We start from the raw sequence: 18,414 nt of genomic DNA, 5'->3' as shown, positions 1-18,414 counted from the left end.
GACTCTTGGCTGCGCTAAAACCGATAAAACATGCTTACTTGCCGGCAACCTGCCAAAATAAAAACTTGCTGATGTAAGTATTAGCATTGTATTTTTTTAAGTGTATTATAAAATAATTGTAATTTAATTTAAAGGGGTCATATGATGCTTTTTTAAAGATCATTATTTTGTGTATTTGGTGTAACAGAATACATATGTTGACATGTTTTAATGTTCTAAAAACATATTATTTTTCAAAAACTGTACATTATTGTAGGTCCTCTATGCCCCGCCTCTCTCAAACGCTTCGTTTTTTTACAAAGTCCCTCCTTCCGACAAGTGAAGTCTGCTCTTATTGGCCAGCTGGCACAGTGCAGTGTGATTGGCTGAACACCACAAGCCGCATTAGAAATGTAACGCCCCTTTCCATAATCGCGAGCTTCAGCTTTCGCAATTATAGTAAAGGAAGACAGTAAATAATGTCCTTACTTTCACCATCAGTTCAAGCCCGAAAGTGGAACAGAGTCGCGTGACAGACACAGTGATGATGCTCGTATGTGTTTGCACAAAAGCCACGATTGTGTGACCGTTTCTCCCTCTCTCACACACGCGAGCACACACACACACACACAAATAACGCTGCGCTGTGACTCTCTCTCTCTCTCTCTCTCTCTCTCTCTCTCACACACACTAGAGCCCTGCATTTCGGCCCGGGCCCGACGGGCCCTGACTTTTTTACGCCTCTAGGGCCGGGCTTCGGGCCAATTTCCACATCATAGTTCAGAGGCGGGCCGGGCATCGGGCCTGTTTTGGGTTTCCAGACCTTCCTTTAGAGAGAAATGCATCTTTATTGATTATGATTAAGATTATAATAATTTTCGATTTTTTTATTTCGTTAAGTAATAATTTAAATATTTCTGTAGATATATTTATCATGTCTGTGAGGCATGTATTCGCTCAGCTTCGGTTAATTTTTGTGAAGCGCTCCTGTTCAAGACGGCAGAAAGCACATCTTGTTTGTTTTCTTTGTTTTATAAAAGAACTACCTTTTGTTGGTATTGCAAGTGCACACAAATACAAGTAGACCCTTTACAGGTCCAAATGATGTATTACTCTTACCTTTATCAAAAAAATAAATGACGGCGTAGGCTATTTTAATTTGTTCCCACTGAAAAAAATGCAAAGCTGGTGCCTCCATGTCCTGCAGAGCGCGCTTTAGCTTCCACTCTCCACACAAACTGAGATATATATAGGCTAGCGCACATTATTATTATAGCGCAGGTTTAACGTTTAAACATTGTTATATACTTGAACTGTTTTAGTATAGCTACAGATTTTATTTTAGGCAAGTCGTGATGATATGAGAAGGCTAAATTTATCAAACATAGGCTATGATCAGCTCATGCAGCTGACCGCTTGGTCGTTACTTAAAAAAAAAAAAAAAACCTTATAGGCTATTTAACGAACAAAAATGCTCCAAACGTTTTTCTAAATTAACTTAATAAAAAAACAAAACGGAATATAATAATTTTGCCATTACACACAAAACTGAACTATTTTAATAGCCGAAACAGTATAAACTCTTTTAGGAGAAGTGGGGAAAAAAAAGTCGGAACGAGACGTTTTAGGGGGGCGTGACAGAGTCTTAACTTTGACAAAGAATATCTCTTTGGTTTTGAGACTTTAGTCTTTGCAACTTCAGGAATCGTATCTATGCACAATCAGCTTGTAACACTCCAAAGAGAAAGGAAAACTTTAAATCGGATCATATGACCCCTTTAATACACACTTTATGTTTTAATATATAATAGTATTATTTATATATACACTTTATGTATTATTTTTTAAATTATTATATAAAAAAATAAATAAAAGTGCAATAATACTATTATTACTATTATTAATTACTTTATGTTTTATAGGTATATTTAACCCTTTGGCACGTACGATCACACCGGTGTGATTAGAACATTCATGCGTCACTTGTTATATTATCAGAAATATTCAGTGTTTTCAACCATATAATGCTTATTTTAGGTTTCAGACATTTAAATACACTTAAGTACTAGCAAAACCATACATTTAAAGCACTGATGTCTATCATCAAGCAACAATAATGATCCTTACAAATATAATCTGACGACAAGTTTTATTGATATCATATACAGATTGTGTAGATAACTTTAAAGTTTACTCTTTCTTCAGAGGTGGAAAGTAACGAATTACATTTACTCGCGTTACTGTAATTGAGTAGCTTTTTTTTGTGTACTTCTACTTTTTAAAGTAATTTTTAAAATCTGTAATTTTACTTTTACTTAAGTATATTTTGAAGTATTGTACTTCGCTACATTTTAAAACACATTAAATACAGAGTAAAAAAAAAAAAAAAATCACTCCCTGGAAACTACTGCAGTATATACAGGTACATCTAAAAAAAATTGAATATCGTGAAAAAGGTCAATATTTTTTGTCACTCATTTCAGAAAGTGAAACCCATATATTATATAGATTCCTTACACATAGAGTGAAATATTTTAAGCCTTTATTTCTTGAAATTTGGATGATTGTGGCTTACAGATAATGAAAACCCAAAATTCAGTGTCTCAGAAAATTAGGATATTACATAAGATCAATAAAAAAAAAAGGATATTTTAAACAGAAATGTCAGGCTTCTGAAAAGTATGTTCATTTCTATGCACTCAATACTTGGTTGGGCCTCCTTTTACATGAATTACTGCATCAGAGCGGCATGGCATGGAGACAATCAGCCTGTGGCACTGCTCAGGTGTAATGGAAGCCCAGGTTTCTTTGATAGCGGCCTTCAGGTCATCTGCAATGTTGGGTCTGGTGTCTCTCATCTTTCTCTTGACAATACCCCATAGATTCTCTATGGGGTTCAGGTCAGGCGAGTTTGCTGGCCAATCAAGCACAGTAACACCATGGTCACTGAACCAGCTTTTGGTACCTTTGGCAGTGTGGGCAGGTGCCAAGTCCTGCTGGAAAATGAAATCAGCATCTCCATAAAGCTTGTCAGCAGAAGGAATCATGAAGTGCTCTAAAATTTCCTGGTAGATGGCTGCGTTGACTGTGGACTTCAGAAAACACAGTGGACCAACACCAGCAGATGACATGGCAGCCCAAATCATCATTGACTGTGGAAACTTCACACTGGACTTCAAGCAACATGGATTCTGTGCCTCTCCACTCTTCCTCCAGACTCTGGGACCTTGATTTCCAAATGAAATGCAAAATTGACTTTCATCTGATAAGAGGAATTTGGACCACTGAACAACAGTCCAGTTATTTTTCTCCACAGCCCAGGTAAGACGCTTCTGACGTTGTCTCTGGTTCAGAAGTGGCTTGGTAGCTCTTTTCCTGAAGACGTCTGAACTTGGTGACTCTTGATGCACCGACTCCAGCTTCAGTCCACTCCTTTTGAAGCTCTCCCAAGTGTTTGAATCAGCTTTGCTCGACAGTATTCTCAAGCTTGCGGCCATCCCTGTTGCTTGTGCACCTTTTCCTACCCAAATTCTTCCTTCCTGTCAACTTTGCATTTAATATGCTTTGATACAGCACTCTGTAAACAGCCACACCTTTCAGTAATGACCCTCTGTGACTTTCTGTCACGGTTCACTAATTAATTTGCTTCCTTCTCGTCCCGTGTCATTGTTGTGACGTGTGTGTGCGTGTGGGCGTGACCGAGTTATCATCGCTGATCAGCGCCTCAGCTGAGGCTCATTAGCAGTGCCAGCTGCAGCTCATTCAAGCACCTTTAAATACTCACCAGTTCTCCTCGCCTTTGTCAGATCGTTTGTTGATGTCTTCACAGATTCGCCTGTTCCTGTCGTCAGTTTTGATCTGTGCTGCTGTCTGGTGTCATTGTCGGAGTTCGTATAGTTTTGCTGTGTTTCTCGTTCCTCGTCTGGATACTTCACTCTTCACCTGTGGATCCGTCTCATCACCACCATTCATTCTGTTTTGTCCATCGAGGTCCCTGCACCGCTGATCTTCACTGTGCACTGTCTTTCATCGAACTTTATTTTACTAATAAAGTTCTTATTCACTCGCCAACTTGCTTCCTCCCACTTTGTCATGACACTTTCCCTCTTTGTGGAGGCTGTCAATGTTCGTCTTCTGGATCATTGCCAAGTCAGCAGTGTTCCCCATTATTGTGGTTTCAAAGAACAAGAGATACCCAGAATTTATACTGTAGGGATGGTCATTAATTGAAACTCAAATGTAAATGTTCTAATATTTTGAGATACTGATTTTTGATTTTCATGAGCTGTAAGCTCTAATCATCAAAATTAAAACAAAAAAACCTTTGAAATGTTTTACTTTACATGTAATGAATCTAAAATATATGAAAGTTTCACTTTTTGAAATAAATTATAAAATAAAAAATGAATATGATAATGAAAATTATATTCTAATTTTTTGAGATGCACCTGTAATGGGCAGGAGAACAAACTGGCACTAAAATCACAAGAAAGAGGCTGACGAACAAGACAGGTGTTAGCGGTGCAGACCCAGCTGAAAACCAAACCCCGTCGTATTCTGCTGAAGTTGAACTCAAAGGAAATGAAGTCAACCCCTGGCCATGTTTATGCACTATGATGCAATGTAAGCTGTGTTTGCCTAGGGAGATCAAACTAGCAGCTTATAAAATCTCAACATCACCCCTTTGCAAGCATGTAGAGGTAAGGTAAATACTTGCATCATTGCATTGGTGGTTAAAATGAAGCTTTGGCAGTTTAGCAAAAGTTTTTTGCACAAATTAGCCAAAAAGACAGTGGTGCAGGGTGTGCGATATCGTCTGCGATAATATCGTAATTGTTCTATATCACAAAATTGATATTGTTCAATATCACAAAATTGAAGATATAGGTGCAGAAAATGTATATTTATATAATTTCATTCAGTAAATCAATATCACACGAAGAGTGCCGTTTTTCTCCAAAAATCAGCATGATTGCATATAGTTTTTTTTTTACAACAGTTCAATAATCAAGAAATTAATTAAGAGACGCGTTTTAGACACCTTATTGCCTGTTTTTGCTCTATTTCGACAACAAAAATAATTCCAAACACAGCCACAGCACTGTTTTGCATCTCTGAGCAACATGACAGTGTTTCGTTCCTGAATGAATCAACTGTTTAAATGATTCGGTTCAGTCGCAATGACTCACTTATTAACAGTGACTTGGTGACACCTACTGGCGGTTTTAATTTCGTATTTAAAGTGTCTTTTGATGTTTTTTATATATAATTTCAAATTAGAAGTAAACATTTTATGTCTTATATATCAAAACATTATTTCTGTGTTTGTAACTGCAGGTTAAATGCATTCATGCCCTGCATTAAACAGTGTGTAAATACATCTAAATGCCACTTCAGATGAAGCTTCTGTGTTTCCTCTGCACTGCAAAGATGAATTTTGTTTATACTGATTTAATTTGTCTGGTAACAGCCCAAATGTCTTATTATTCTAAATAACTGATTCCTTTAATTAAAAACAACTAATTTGAGATTTATAGGCCTATGCCAGGGGTGTCAAACTCAGTTTCTGGAGAGCTGCAGCCCTGCAGAGTGGTTGAGTCATCCCACTCCAACTTTGACGTGAGTAAGCACATTGCTCTTGTTCCACAATTCAGAGAATCAGAAGTAGATTCATATTTTAATGCTTTTGAACGGATTGCTGCATCACTTCGTTGGCCTAGTGAAGTTTGGTCATTGTTACTTCAAAGTAAATTGGTAGGCAAGGCTTTGGATGTTAATTCTACATTGTCTGTTGAGGAGAGTCTGAAGTATGATTCTGTAAAGTCTGCCATATTTCGTGCATATGAGTTGGTCCCTGAAGCATATAGGCAGAAGTTCAGAGCTTATAAGAAAACTTCTAGCCAGACGTTTGTGGAATTTGCTCGAGATAAAAGTACCCTCTTTGATAAGTGGTGTGCAGCAAACAAAGCGACTGATTTTAATTCATTGCGTGAGCTAATTTTACTTGAAGAATTTAAAAATTGTTTGCCTGAGAAAGTGGTAGTCTATCTGAATGAACAAAAGGTAACTTCGATGTCATATGCAGCTGTGCTAGCTGATGAATTCATTTTAACTCATAAAAATGTTTTCTTATCCACGCGTTCGGAAAATTCGCCACCAATTGCTGATGTCCCTGGAGTGCATTTTGTGCGCTCAAAAGTTAATCCACCGCGAGTTAAAGAGGATTGCGAGTGTTTTTATTGTCACAAAAGAGGACACATTGTTGTGGATTGTTCATTGTTGAAACGAAAACAACAATTACCATCGAAGTCAGTAGGTTTAGGACAAACTTTTAAAACTTCTGCTGTTTATTCTGGTGATGAAGAGACGTATCGAGTGTTTATTCTTAAAGGTCTAATTTCTTTTTCTGGAGATGCTAATGAGCAAAAAGAAATTACGGTTCTTCGGGATACTGGTTCGATGCAATCTTTTGTGGTGGAGAATAAGTTGCAGTTTTCTGATGAAACCTCATGTAGTTCCAGTGTAATTGTACAAGGTATTGAGATGGGATGTGTAAAAGTGCCTTTGCATAATGTGCATTTGCAAAGTGACTTGTGTACTGGGTTTGTTCGAGTTGCTGTTTTTACTTCGTTGCCTGTGAAAGGGGTTGATTTCATATTGGGAAATGATTTGGCTGGAGGGAAAGTTATGCCCTTGTTGGAGGTCTTGGACAAACCAGAAGTTTGTGTGAAAAATGAGGTTGGTGAAATTTATCCTCATGTCTTTACCCGTGCGCAATTGCGGAACTCGAAAGAGGTAGAGTTGAGTGACTCATTCTTTCCTGCTGTAGTTAGTGGAGAGAAATAACTTGATTTTGAAGTGCTTAAACCAAAGAAAATGGATCAATCTCAAGAAATGTTGACTGATTCAGATTCACTGATTTTAAAAGTGTCACGAGAGAAACTCATTTCTGCACAAAAAGAGGATGAAACTCTCATCACCGCTTTTAACTCCGTTGTGTCTTCTGATCTGGCTAAGACTAAGCAGAATGCTTATTTTATTGACAAGGGCTTGTTGCTTCGAAAGTGGTGTGTATCACCAAAGCAGGGTTCTGATTGGGATGTTTCTTATCAGATTGTGGTTCCTGTTTTATAGAAAGACAAAATTTTAGGAAATGATGTCGGTGCAGAAACAAATGTACTAGACTACGTGACAAAATTCTGAGACCGATTGAATAAAGCTTGTTCGTTAGCTAAAGAATCTCTGGTTAATGCACAACAAGGAATGAAACGTAACTTTGACCGAAAGGCTGTTACACGTTCTTTAATGCCTGGAGACTCTGTTCTCGTATTTTTTACCAGTTCCAGGATCTTCACTTTCTGTTCGTTTCTTTGGTCCTTATGAGGTGAAAGAGAAAATTAACGAAACAAATTATGTGATCGGTACTCCTGACAGAAAACGTAAGACGCGTATCTGTCATGTGAACATGTTGAAACTTTATCATGCTAGAGTATCATCTGAGACAAACGCTGTTAAGGTTGTTGAATCTCCTGTTATTTAAGTGGCAGCAGTAACTGAGATGACACCTGTAACTGATTCAAATTCTGAAGATGATAGAATAATTTTTCGGAATGTTTCTCCAGCTACTGTGAGATTAATGAATTCTGAAATATTAAAAGATCTTTCCTCGTATTTTTTGAATTTGAAGGAATATCAAAAAAATTATCTTATTCAGCTTATTTCAGATTTGAATGCTTGTTTAAGGGTGTGCCAACATTGACAAATGTTCTGCACCATGACATTGATGTTAAAGAGGCTCGACCAATTAAACAACATGCGTACAGGGTTAATCATGTGAAGCGTTCAGTAATGCGTCAGGAGGTTGACTATTTGTTGGAAAATGGTCTCGCAAAATCAAGTTGTAGTCCTTGGAGCTCACCATGTATTTTAGTGCCAAAACCGGATGGGTCTTTTAGATTTTGCACGGATTTTAGGAAAGTGAATGCAGTTACTGTGCCTGACAGCTATCCACTTCCTTGAATGGAGGATGGTGTTGACAATGTTGTTCTTGCACAGTTTGTAAGCAAGTTAGACATGCTAAAAGGCTATTGGCAGGTCCCGCTTACTTCTAAAGCTTCTGAATATCGCAGCTTTCGTTACTCCTGACTCATTTCTGCAGTATACTGCGATGGCTTTCGGACTCCGAAACGCACCAGCCACGTTACAGAGGCTTGTTAATATGATTTTAACTGATGTGCAAATTGTAGTGCCTATTTGGATGATTTGGTGGTTTATTCCAAAGATTGGAGGGAACATATTAAGTCACTTCGTATGGTATTTGAGCGCTTGGCATAAGCTTTATTAACACTTAATTTAGCCAAGTGTGAATTTGGTCAAGCGACAGTAACTTATCTTGGCAAAGAGGTGGGGCACGGTCAAGTTCGTCCAGTTGAAGCTAAGGTGATGGCTATTTTAGATTTTCCTGTTCCTAATACTCAACGAGAACTTCGAAGATTTTTGGGAATGGTTGGGTATTATCAAGGTTTTTGTAGAAGTTTTTCATCTGTGGTCAGTCCTCGCACTTCTTTGTTAAGCCCTTCGAAATCTTTTGTGTGGAATGCTGAGTGTCAGTTTGCGTTCGAAAGTGTGAAAGCGCTTTTGTGCAATTCACCCGTTCTACAAGCTCCTAACTATGAACGTTCTTTTCAGCTTGAAGTGGATGCAAGTAATGTTGGAGCTGGAGCTGTCCTTTTGCAGGAAGACGAACAAGGAATAGCTCATCCAGTGAGTTATTTTTCGCGAAAGTTTAACAAAAATCAGTTAAACTATTCTACAATCGAGAAAGAAACTCTAGCTTTAATACTCTACAACATTTTGAAGTGTATGTCGGTTCTAGCATACTTCCAGTTGTTGTGTACTTGGATCACAGTCCGTTAGTGTTTCTGTCTAAAATGTACAATCAAAATCAAAGATTGACTCGGTGGTCTTTATTGCTCCAGAGTTATAATATTGAGGTTAGACATAAAAAGGGGGTTGATAATGTGTTCGCGGACGCGTTGTCTAGAGTATAAACTTTTTTTAATAAAGTTTAACTTAAGAGGGGGAGTGTTACGGTCTGCGACCTGTTGTGCTGTTATTTCCTTTTTGTCTTTTTGCTGTTCTTACACTCATGCTCTTAGGTACCGCCTTGCTTGGATTCTACTGGCCATCTTTGCTGTCATTCATCATTAATCAACTATGACGACATGTTTCTCTTGCCAATCACGTTCTTGTCCGAGAGGTTTAAAAGGAGAACGTCAGCGAGAAGAGCGGAAGTGGGTGACGCTTTGGGATTGTGATTGTTGCGCGCATCCGCAGAATGTGTGTTGCGCGCTTTGTTTGGCTCACTTTAGTTGGTATAGTTTCAGAGCTTTAATGGTTTTGGTAATGTCTTGTTAATGTCTTAGTCATAACCTCCGTTGTTAATGGCTAGTTTTGTCAGCTTGTCGCTGGTTTGGAAGACAAGGAAGGAGTGGAAGAGTTTAGTAAGTCACGTGATCTACATACCCGCACGTAGAGATCTTTGATGTATTAGACCCATTAGTTTATTAGTGTGCGCTTTTCCTGTATGTTTTGCTTTGTATATTTAGTGTAGTTTATAACGCTTTTGGCGTTGAAGACTTTTTCTTTTATATCTTTACTTTAATAGTTTATGGGGATTTGGGAATTAGTTAGTATGTGGGATTCTTTTGTTATTTTTATTTTATTATTTAAGCGCCACTTTAACTTCCCTTCTTGTTTGATTAACTACTGATTTCTTGGGAACAATAAAAATTTCTTGAGGTGTAATTTGTGTCACGTGTTCCATTGCCATCCATTTCCCTGGCTTATTTCTTTAATATGTCATCTTAATGTTACCTCTTTCAAATCCTAGACTAAATTTACATCAGAGACGTAACACTATACTGTTGTAGGGCTGTGGCCTGCAGGAACTGAGTTTGACACCCTTGGCCTATCCCATTGTTGCCTCCCTCCCACTGTTAAAATGTAACTAAGTCATTTTTACTCTGAGTAAATTTTAAATGAGCTACTTTTTACTTTTACTTGAGTAGAGTTTTTAGACTGGTACTTTTACTTGTACTTAAGTAAAATTTCATTTAGGTAAAATATTTTCGTACTCTTTCCACCTCTGCTCTTCTCCCAGTTTACCGGAGACTTACTTTAATGTGTTTCGGGAGGAGAGGATGAATTTACATGGTGTTAATCCCACAGCTCGGATTCAGCGTGAACTAATATGGCGGCACCCATCACCCGGTACAGATCAACTAACACGGTCATTATAAAAGTGTTTAAACTACCAAATACATTTACTTGCATATATTTCAGAATTGGAATATCAGATATTTCATAATATAGTGAGCATGTATGTGAATATTTTGAATAAAAAAGGAAAAACTAAATAAAAGCAATCCATGTATCATACAGGTTATTGTGACTGCAGTGTGTCACATGACGAGCATGACGCGTCGCCATGGAAACAATAAGGCTAAACATTGTAAAATAACGATTTTTAAACTCACGTGCGAAAGGGTTAATAGATCACACTATGTGCAGTGGGAGCATCAAACCAAATCTCCTGGAGCTCTCATGAGAACCAGACTGAAAAAAAATAGCAAAAGTCATCTGAAAAGTCATTTAATAAAAGTTGGCAACACTGGACTAAATAAAACCCAAACACTTCCCTTGAATTTTTATTAATTAATTAATTTTTTTAACATAATTTTTAATTTGATGCACCCTTTTGGTGTTCCAAACATGTATGAATTAATTTCTTCTGTGTAACATTAAGATTTTTTTAAAACATATTTTGTTCATGCAGTAGAAGTCGGTGTTTACCAAAACTGATTGGTTACCAACAAAATATTGATTCAAAATATTTTGAATGTTCAACAGAAGAAAAAAAGTCATTCAGGATTTGAACGACACCTGAAGAAATAAGTGAACCAACTCTTTTTATAGTCTGTTTACACTATGAGATCATATTTAGCAAATACAGTATAAATTTTATACAAACATACAATAAACCTACGATAATTACATACATCACAAAGCATTAGCAATATGTTGTAGTATTCTAATTCAGTAATTATGCAGTGCTTAAGTAGACTGGTATTTACTCCGCGTTAAAGTGAAATGCATTAATGCATGAATAATAAATAAGACATGCTGTTTGGTCAGGACATTAATAACCGCTGTCTTTATTAATATATGACTGTCTCTTATCTTGACATTTTTAATTCATCCAATCAAAGTTCATTCCAGGGCTTGTTTTTTCCTCTCAGTTTTAGTCTGTCAGGTCACACATCTCCTCTTAACACTCACACTCATTCTAGTGAGCTTCATAAATTCACATTTGCTGGCGCTGACGTCTGCCTGTCACTCACAGAGCGCGGCTGTGCCAGAGAACAGTATAATAACACCCAGCTACACAGTATCATATGGACGTTTCTACCATTTATTAAGTTTATGACAGCGTACGAATGCTTAATTGAAAAAGCTGTTAATGTGTCACGGCCTACTGACTGTATGAACTGCTTCAACCTTACAAGCCCTTGTGAAAAAGAATCACATTTAGTTGAACTGAAAGTGCACTTTGTAATGTACTTCGAACCTTAAAAGTATTTTTTCTTTTTTTTTCTTTCAGATATTATAATATTAATGAAAAAAGGCCACTTAAGTGTTAAAGATAGATACTTTTATGACTAACACACTTAAAGTGCACTTTTGTAAATTTTGCTAATTAACTTTGTAATAATGTCTAATTAAAAGTTTTGCTTTAAAATACATTTTAAACCATTGTTTTAATGATCTTTTGTCATGTTTTAAAGAAGTACACTTAATTTGATGTGTTGACGAACATAAAACACTTGTAAAACTGCTGAATGTAAAACTTGTCAGTACATTCAGCAGTACTTTAACCATATTTGAAAGACAATAGAAGTAATTATGAAATTACACATAAAGATGTACTTTAGTCCTACCCAGATGGGCCATTAAATCACTCTAAAGTTTAGCTAATTGAGTTTAATAGAAAATGAAATTATAATACATTTGAACTTAATTGCAATTAATATTATTTCCATAAGAAGAACTCTTTTAAAAGTATGCTAAAGTCTACTTCTTTTTCATTAGTTTTTTCACTAGGGAGTGTTTTGATGTAGTGTTGTTCATTGATCAAATTTGAGTATGGTTTTATTGACCAGGTAAGATTTCATTTTTGAGCCAGTTATCAATTTATAAATGTGTTTTTTAGAAGAGTTCAGCTTGTTAGAAATGCTCTGTTGGAAGTGCTGATGTTTTAATGAAGTTGTTGTGATTCTGTTGTAGGACAGGCCGCTATTCAAACACATCCTGGCCACGCTGGAGTCCATGTGGAACGACAGTCACTTACCTGAGGAGTGCAACACTTTCCTGCATAATAAAGCAGAGTGGAGGTACAGTAACTCACCAGTGACTACATGCTGCACAATATCAATATCATATGCCTGCCATGTTTTTTTTTTTTTGCATTACTTTGTTGCACAAAAATGCACATTTTTATTTTCAAATGAAGTTTAAATACTGAAAAGTTTAAAGAAAAAAATGTCAATAATATAATATAATATAATACTGTTCATTTCAATTTAATTTCCATTACCGTGCATGTCCCTTCACACATTTTGTGTACTGGTGATCTAGAAAGGTCTGGGTGTTTGATGCTATATTAAGACTGGACGGGGGCCCAGAATACATGAACAAGAGGTTCCTGTCCCTCCCTACAGCTAAACAGAGAAACAAACTGAGCGAAAGAAGAGGAGAGATGTGATGGGTCAAAAAGGGGAACCGAGGACATGTGAATGTGAAATTTCAACAGCATTTGTCAGAAAAGATACAGACAAGGAAATGAATCACACAGGGAAGTTTGGAGTTGGAGTGGAGCAAGCAGGGGGTGGGGCTAAATGAGAGGGGCGGTCCTAATGGGAGGGGTTTGGGGAATTGAGTTCCAGTTCCTGTCATTTTATGAATAACTGTAGTCTGGAGAGAATGTGCTGCTCCCTCTGCTGGTGAAATACAACATTACAAAAGAACAATGACTCAGGCTTGACTGTACACACCTATAATTAAAGAAATGCCGCTGGATGATTCTGCACTAAATGTTGCCAACCAGCTGAGAAAATGTCTTTCCTTTAAGAGTATTTATGCTGTCTAGAGAATAAAGTCAATATTCAGACATTATTCTTCCATAACACTTGAGAGCTTTGTAGTGAAATCAGCATACAAAAATAACAGTTTCTTCAAAACACCATATAGCCATTTGTTAGAGCACGTGGAAACATACTTTAATTAAAAATACATATTTGTGAGTAACAGTGTGTCTGAAATGGGACATTTGTATACAGGGTATGAGCATAATTAGACCCATTATTTTATGAGCATTATTTTATTTTAATTTCTTTTTGCCAGTTGTTTTACCATATACCAAAAGACCATATATCATACCTAATAGTTTTTGTCTTTGAATAAGTGTTTTTTTTTTTCTTTTTCAGTTGTTCTGGCCCAAAAGTCCAGTGAAATGTATAATTATATTGCTAAAATTCTCAGTCTAATCCAAAAGTGTGAGTGTTGTCAAAAAGCATTAAGTAATGTTAAAATGTTACAAAATCATTTATTTAAAGTAATGATAATCAACAGTAAGGGTTTTTTTCTGATATTTTTGCCCTAAACGCCAGTGGAATTTAATGTTGTAAAATTTTCTATGTACTACAAAAGTGTGAAAAAAATCTAAAGCAATAATAATAAAATAAAACAAAATCACCTAATCCTATATCTACTTATTTTAGTGCTGTCAAAGCGATTAATCGCATCCATAATAATAGTTTGTGTTTACATAAAAGTGTTCTGTGTATATGTATATGGATAAATATACATAAGCACATGTATTATATTTTAAAAAATATTTAATATATAAATCATGTATAAATATAAATATGTGTGTGTGTGTGTGTGAATATTTCTTAAATATATACATGTGTGTGTGCTTACATATACAAATAAATATATTCAGAACACATATATTATGTACAAACTATTATTTTGGATGCGATTAATTGATTTGACAACACTAAATAATTTACATCTCCATATCAATTTATGCCACTTATGCAAAAAAATATTTAGGTATGTTCTCATTGGCAAACAAGCTAATCACTTATTGATATGTTTATGTGGGGTGTGATGTTGATGCATATGATGGGTTTTGTGTGAGCAGGTGTGAGATTGAGGCGACTCTAGAGCGTCTGAAGCGGCTGGAGAGAGATCTGAGCTCCAAAGAACAAGAGCTGAAAGAAAGAGAGAGACGGTTAAAGATGTGGGAGAGAAAGCTCATCGATCAGTCCAACACACCGGTGAGTCTCTGTCTGTCTCTTACTGCAGGTCACGGAGGACTTGACTCATCGCTCTAACATAAAGTAATTGTTTACTCGAGAGTCAATCTGAATCACTTCTGTCATGCTTTACTCTCATGTTTTCCCAGACCTTTTATATATATAATAACATTAAATGATGCATAATTACATGCAACTAACCCTAAGCCAAACCCTCATCCTTACCCTAACCAAATAGTAAGCACATGTAGTTAATTAATATTACTCAGTACTTGAATGTATAATTACACTGAAACAAAAGCACCTTAAAATAAAGACTAACCAAAATTATTCTTAACAAATTGCTGAATTTCATAATTAGTTCTATTGTCTTTAAAATATGGTTAAATTACTGCTGAACGTACTGACAAGAATTTTTGGTAAGCTAAAATATACTTAAATGTCATTTTTATTGAAACTATTATGTCATGTGTTTAAATATATTTGTATTTAATTACACAGACATAAGTAATGATGAAGTTGCAATTCAGTACTTAAAATGCAATATAGTATTTAAAATATATTTACTTTAAATGTAATAATGAATAACACTACAGTTAAAATTATAATCACATACTTTGCTTTAGCATGATAGTCAACTCATAAAGATAAGTGTACCTCTTTACAGTAAAATATGGCAAAAGATTATTAAAACATGATTTAAAATGTACTTTAAAGTAAAACTTAATTTGACATTATTACAAAGTGAATTTAAAAGTGTACTTAAGTGTGTTAAGAAACATGAAAGCGAACTCACTTTAAGTGCACTTAAGTGTCCCTTTTATTTCTTTTTGATTATATGCGAGTAAAGTTTTTTCTAAATAGACTTTTAAGATTACACTACAAGTACACATTCAAAACAATTAAGCACACTTCTTTTTCACGAGAAAAAAGATGTACATACAAATCATGTTGTTATTATTGAGTAAATCATGACATTTTGAGAGAACTATTCCTTTAAGAGGTCTAACCCTAATAAATATGAACCCTCTGGGGTCTGAGGGTGTTTTGGGGGCCTGGAGAACTTTCGACATGCCCTGACATTTGTGCTTTTTTCAGTTGCTTATAAAAATATAAATGGCTAAAGTCTAATAACACTGTAAACAGGCCACTCACGTATGTAACCTGCAGCTTAGCTGAGCATCATGGGTTTCACTGCACAACTAAACCAGACTTCATCCGCAGCAGATCCTTTATATCTATGCATTTGGCAGATGCTTTTATACAAAGCGAATTATATTGCATTGAAGATAAACATTTTGTCAGATTATACACTCCACACGCTTGACATGCAGTTGCTGCGCTTTACTGTTTGAGCTACAGGAAGTCTGTACGTATAAACACACATGCCAGCAGAAACATTATTAGCTTGTTTTATGAGTATTTAGAGCACAATTTTTGATTGGCTGTGTGTCTTCAGCTGTACGCCATCACTGCCTTCTGAATCACTGTTCGAATCTTATGTTACTGATTTCCTTCGCTTTATTTTTTTCTTTTTCTCTGTTTGTCTTTTTTACTTTTTTTTACTTTTCATATTCTCTGTCTGTTTCCATCTGTCCTCGTCCTCTCAGTTCTTACTTCCTCTGGTGGCAGCGTTAAGCTCAGAGTTGTTTTTTGACTCGAGTGTGGAGGAGGACTTGAGTTCAGATGGAGAGCTGCAGGCCATCATGAGGGAGTTTGATCAGATGTTTCCTCTGGAGTTTCCATCAGCTCCTCTGGACCCACAGGCCAATCTCAACGCCTGCAAGACCTGCTCGCTTAGACAGGGATGCAAAATCGCCATGCCTTTGAGCTTAGCTGCGTTTGACTCGTCTGATGACAGTGATTAGATACTGTATTGGGGTGTCTGTTAATTTTGCCTACCCCATCCACCTTTTTCTTAGCAAGCCTACTGTGTTTTAAGTTAAGGGAGACACTTACAGTGTGGGGACATATTCCTTATCTGTCGGTTTGACTGGATGAGCTGTACATTTTCCATTTTCATGTTCTATTTTCAGACAGGAAAATAAAGTAACGCTTGGTATTTTAATGTGATATAATATAACACGAATATCTGTGACAAGAGTTCTTCTTACTCCGCTGCATCTTTTCCCTCTGATTATTTTCATTTTTTCCTCTGTATTCCTCTGTAGCGATATGAAAAAAGACTATATATACTGCACATTTGTGGTCTCCTCTCTTGATTTACAGTGGTGGCCAAAATTGTTAGAACACCTGACAGATCTGAAAATATTGATATTTTTTTGCCTCCAAAACATGATTTCATTTCATAATGTTCATGAAACATGCAGATGGTTGCTCTGAGCACAACAAATATCAGATGAAGTGAGTTGTACTGTTTTTATCCACTTTTAACTTTAATATTTGGTATGTCCGCCTTTTTTCAGCAATTACAGCAGCACATCTCTCTGGCATAGTGTCAATATATTTCTTAAGAACTTCAACACTATTGTTATCCCATGCCTTCTGCAAATCAAGCCAAAGGCTTTCCTTTGAATGTACAATAAATCTGTCCAGTTTATTTTCTAACTCTCCCCAATTTTCTCAATGGGGTTGAGGTCCAGGCTTTGAGGGGGCCAGTCCATCATTTTCAATGCTCCAGCAGATTCCTTCCGTCGCAGGTAGTTCCATTAATAGTTCATTTTATGGATATTGTAATATCAACCATTTCAACAAAAACAACTGAAACCTCTTAAATATGACAAGTCTTCTAACAATTTTGGCCACCACTGTAGTTAACAATATAAACCATGAATAATGAACTGGAATGCACTAAGCATCTGTTATTTTTCTCCCCAAATCCTCTCTTCTCTTTCCAGGATTGTTGCAACATGGTAGCCCTAGTAAAAAAATAATTATATTCAAAATACTCATATTTAATACTAAGTGTAGTTAAAATCTATTAAAGGGGTCATATGATGTTGCTAAAAAGAACATTATTTTGTGTATTTGGTATAGTGCAATGTGTTTATGTGGTTTAAGGTTCAAAAAACATTATTTTCCACATACTGTACATTATTTTTGCTCCTCTATGATCCGACTTTCTGAAACACGTCTATTTTTACAAAGCTCATCATTCTGAGAAGCGAGGTGTGCTCTGATTGACCAGCTATCAAGTGCATTGTGATTGGCCGAATGCGTGTGACGGAAATGTTATAAATGCCCTTACCGTATTGTGATGGCGTGTTCCGGCGCGACGAGACAAAAACAATAAAACCCATGATAAACGAGGCATTTGTTGCATCCAGTGGGGACATAATTACTGATTATAATGACTTATACTGTCTTTTTACGCGTCGCTTTAAATCGCGCCGCGTAAACATTACCATGTCTGCATTTGTGGTTGGAGAAACGACAAACAACAAGCGCTACTCTACACTGCTCAAAACTTGCGTTTGAATCGTCAGTGGCAAATTCTTCAAATATGAAAACATACTTACAGGCTGTGAGTCATAAGCGCCAGACTGCCCTTGCAAAGTTGCAATTGCCTCACATTATAGAAACAGCCTTTGTGCACAGCTGGCATTGTAGGCTATTCTCCCAGGTTCAGGGAATAGTCCTCCGTAAATTGCGCTGCACACACTCTAATATTTGGGTTGAACTGCTCTGGAACAGTGTTGTAAATACAACTTAACCACTGATTTCTAGTTGTGTCCTCTTTTGGAAGCCCAAACAAAGTACTTTCGCTTTCACAACGAAACACACAGTGTCTCCAGGACATGGAGCCGGTGGCAGCAATAATACTACAGCGAGAATAAAAATCACACCCTCTTTCATTGCGTATACATTTGGGCAGTGTTTTGCCAATCTTCCCACACAGTGACGTAGTTTAAATGAGCTGTTTTAGGAGGGTGTGGACAAGTCTTAACTTTTATAAAGAATATCTCTTTGGATTTGAGACTTTAGTCTTTGCAACTTTAGGAATCTCATCTATGCACAAACAGCTCGTAACACTCCAAAGAGAAAGGAAAACTTGAAATCGCATCATATGACCCCTTTAACATATTTACTGACA

At 36.4% G+C, this 18,414-nt stretch overlaps 1 protein-coding gene across 1 annotated transcript in view; it reads left to right on the top strand.

The window, feature by feature from the left end:
* LOC306876649 (mitogen-activated protein kinase kinase kinase 20-like) overlaps nucleotides 1-18,414 on the top strand; it is a 63,940-nt gene that overhangs the window by 22,354 nt on the left and 23,172 nt on the right. The window contains exons 10-11 of the mRNA XM_079427984.1: nucleotides 12,325-12,431; nucleotides 14,246-14,381. Coding sequence (XP_079284110.1) covers nucleotides 12,325-12,431; nucleotides 14,246-14,381 — 243 coding nt within the window. The remainder of the gene's footprint in view (nucleotides 1-12,324; nucleotides 12,432-14,245; nucleotides 14,382-18,414) is intronic.

This window comes from Barbus barbus (genome assembly GCF_936440315.1).
Source record: "Barbus barbus genome assembly, chromosome: 11".
NCBI classification, from domain to species: Eukaryota; Metazoa; Chordata; class Actinopteri; order Cypriniformes; family Cyprinidae; genus Barbus; species Barbus barbus.
This window is presented reverse-complemented; position numbering and strand designations above follow the sequence as displayed.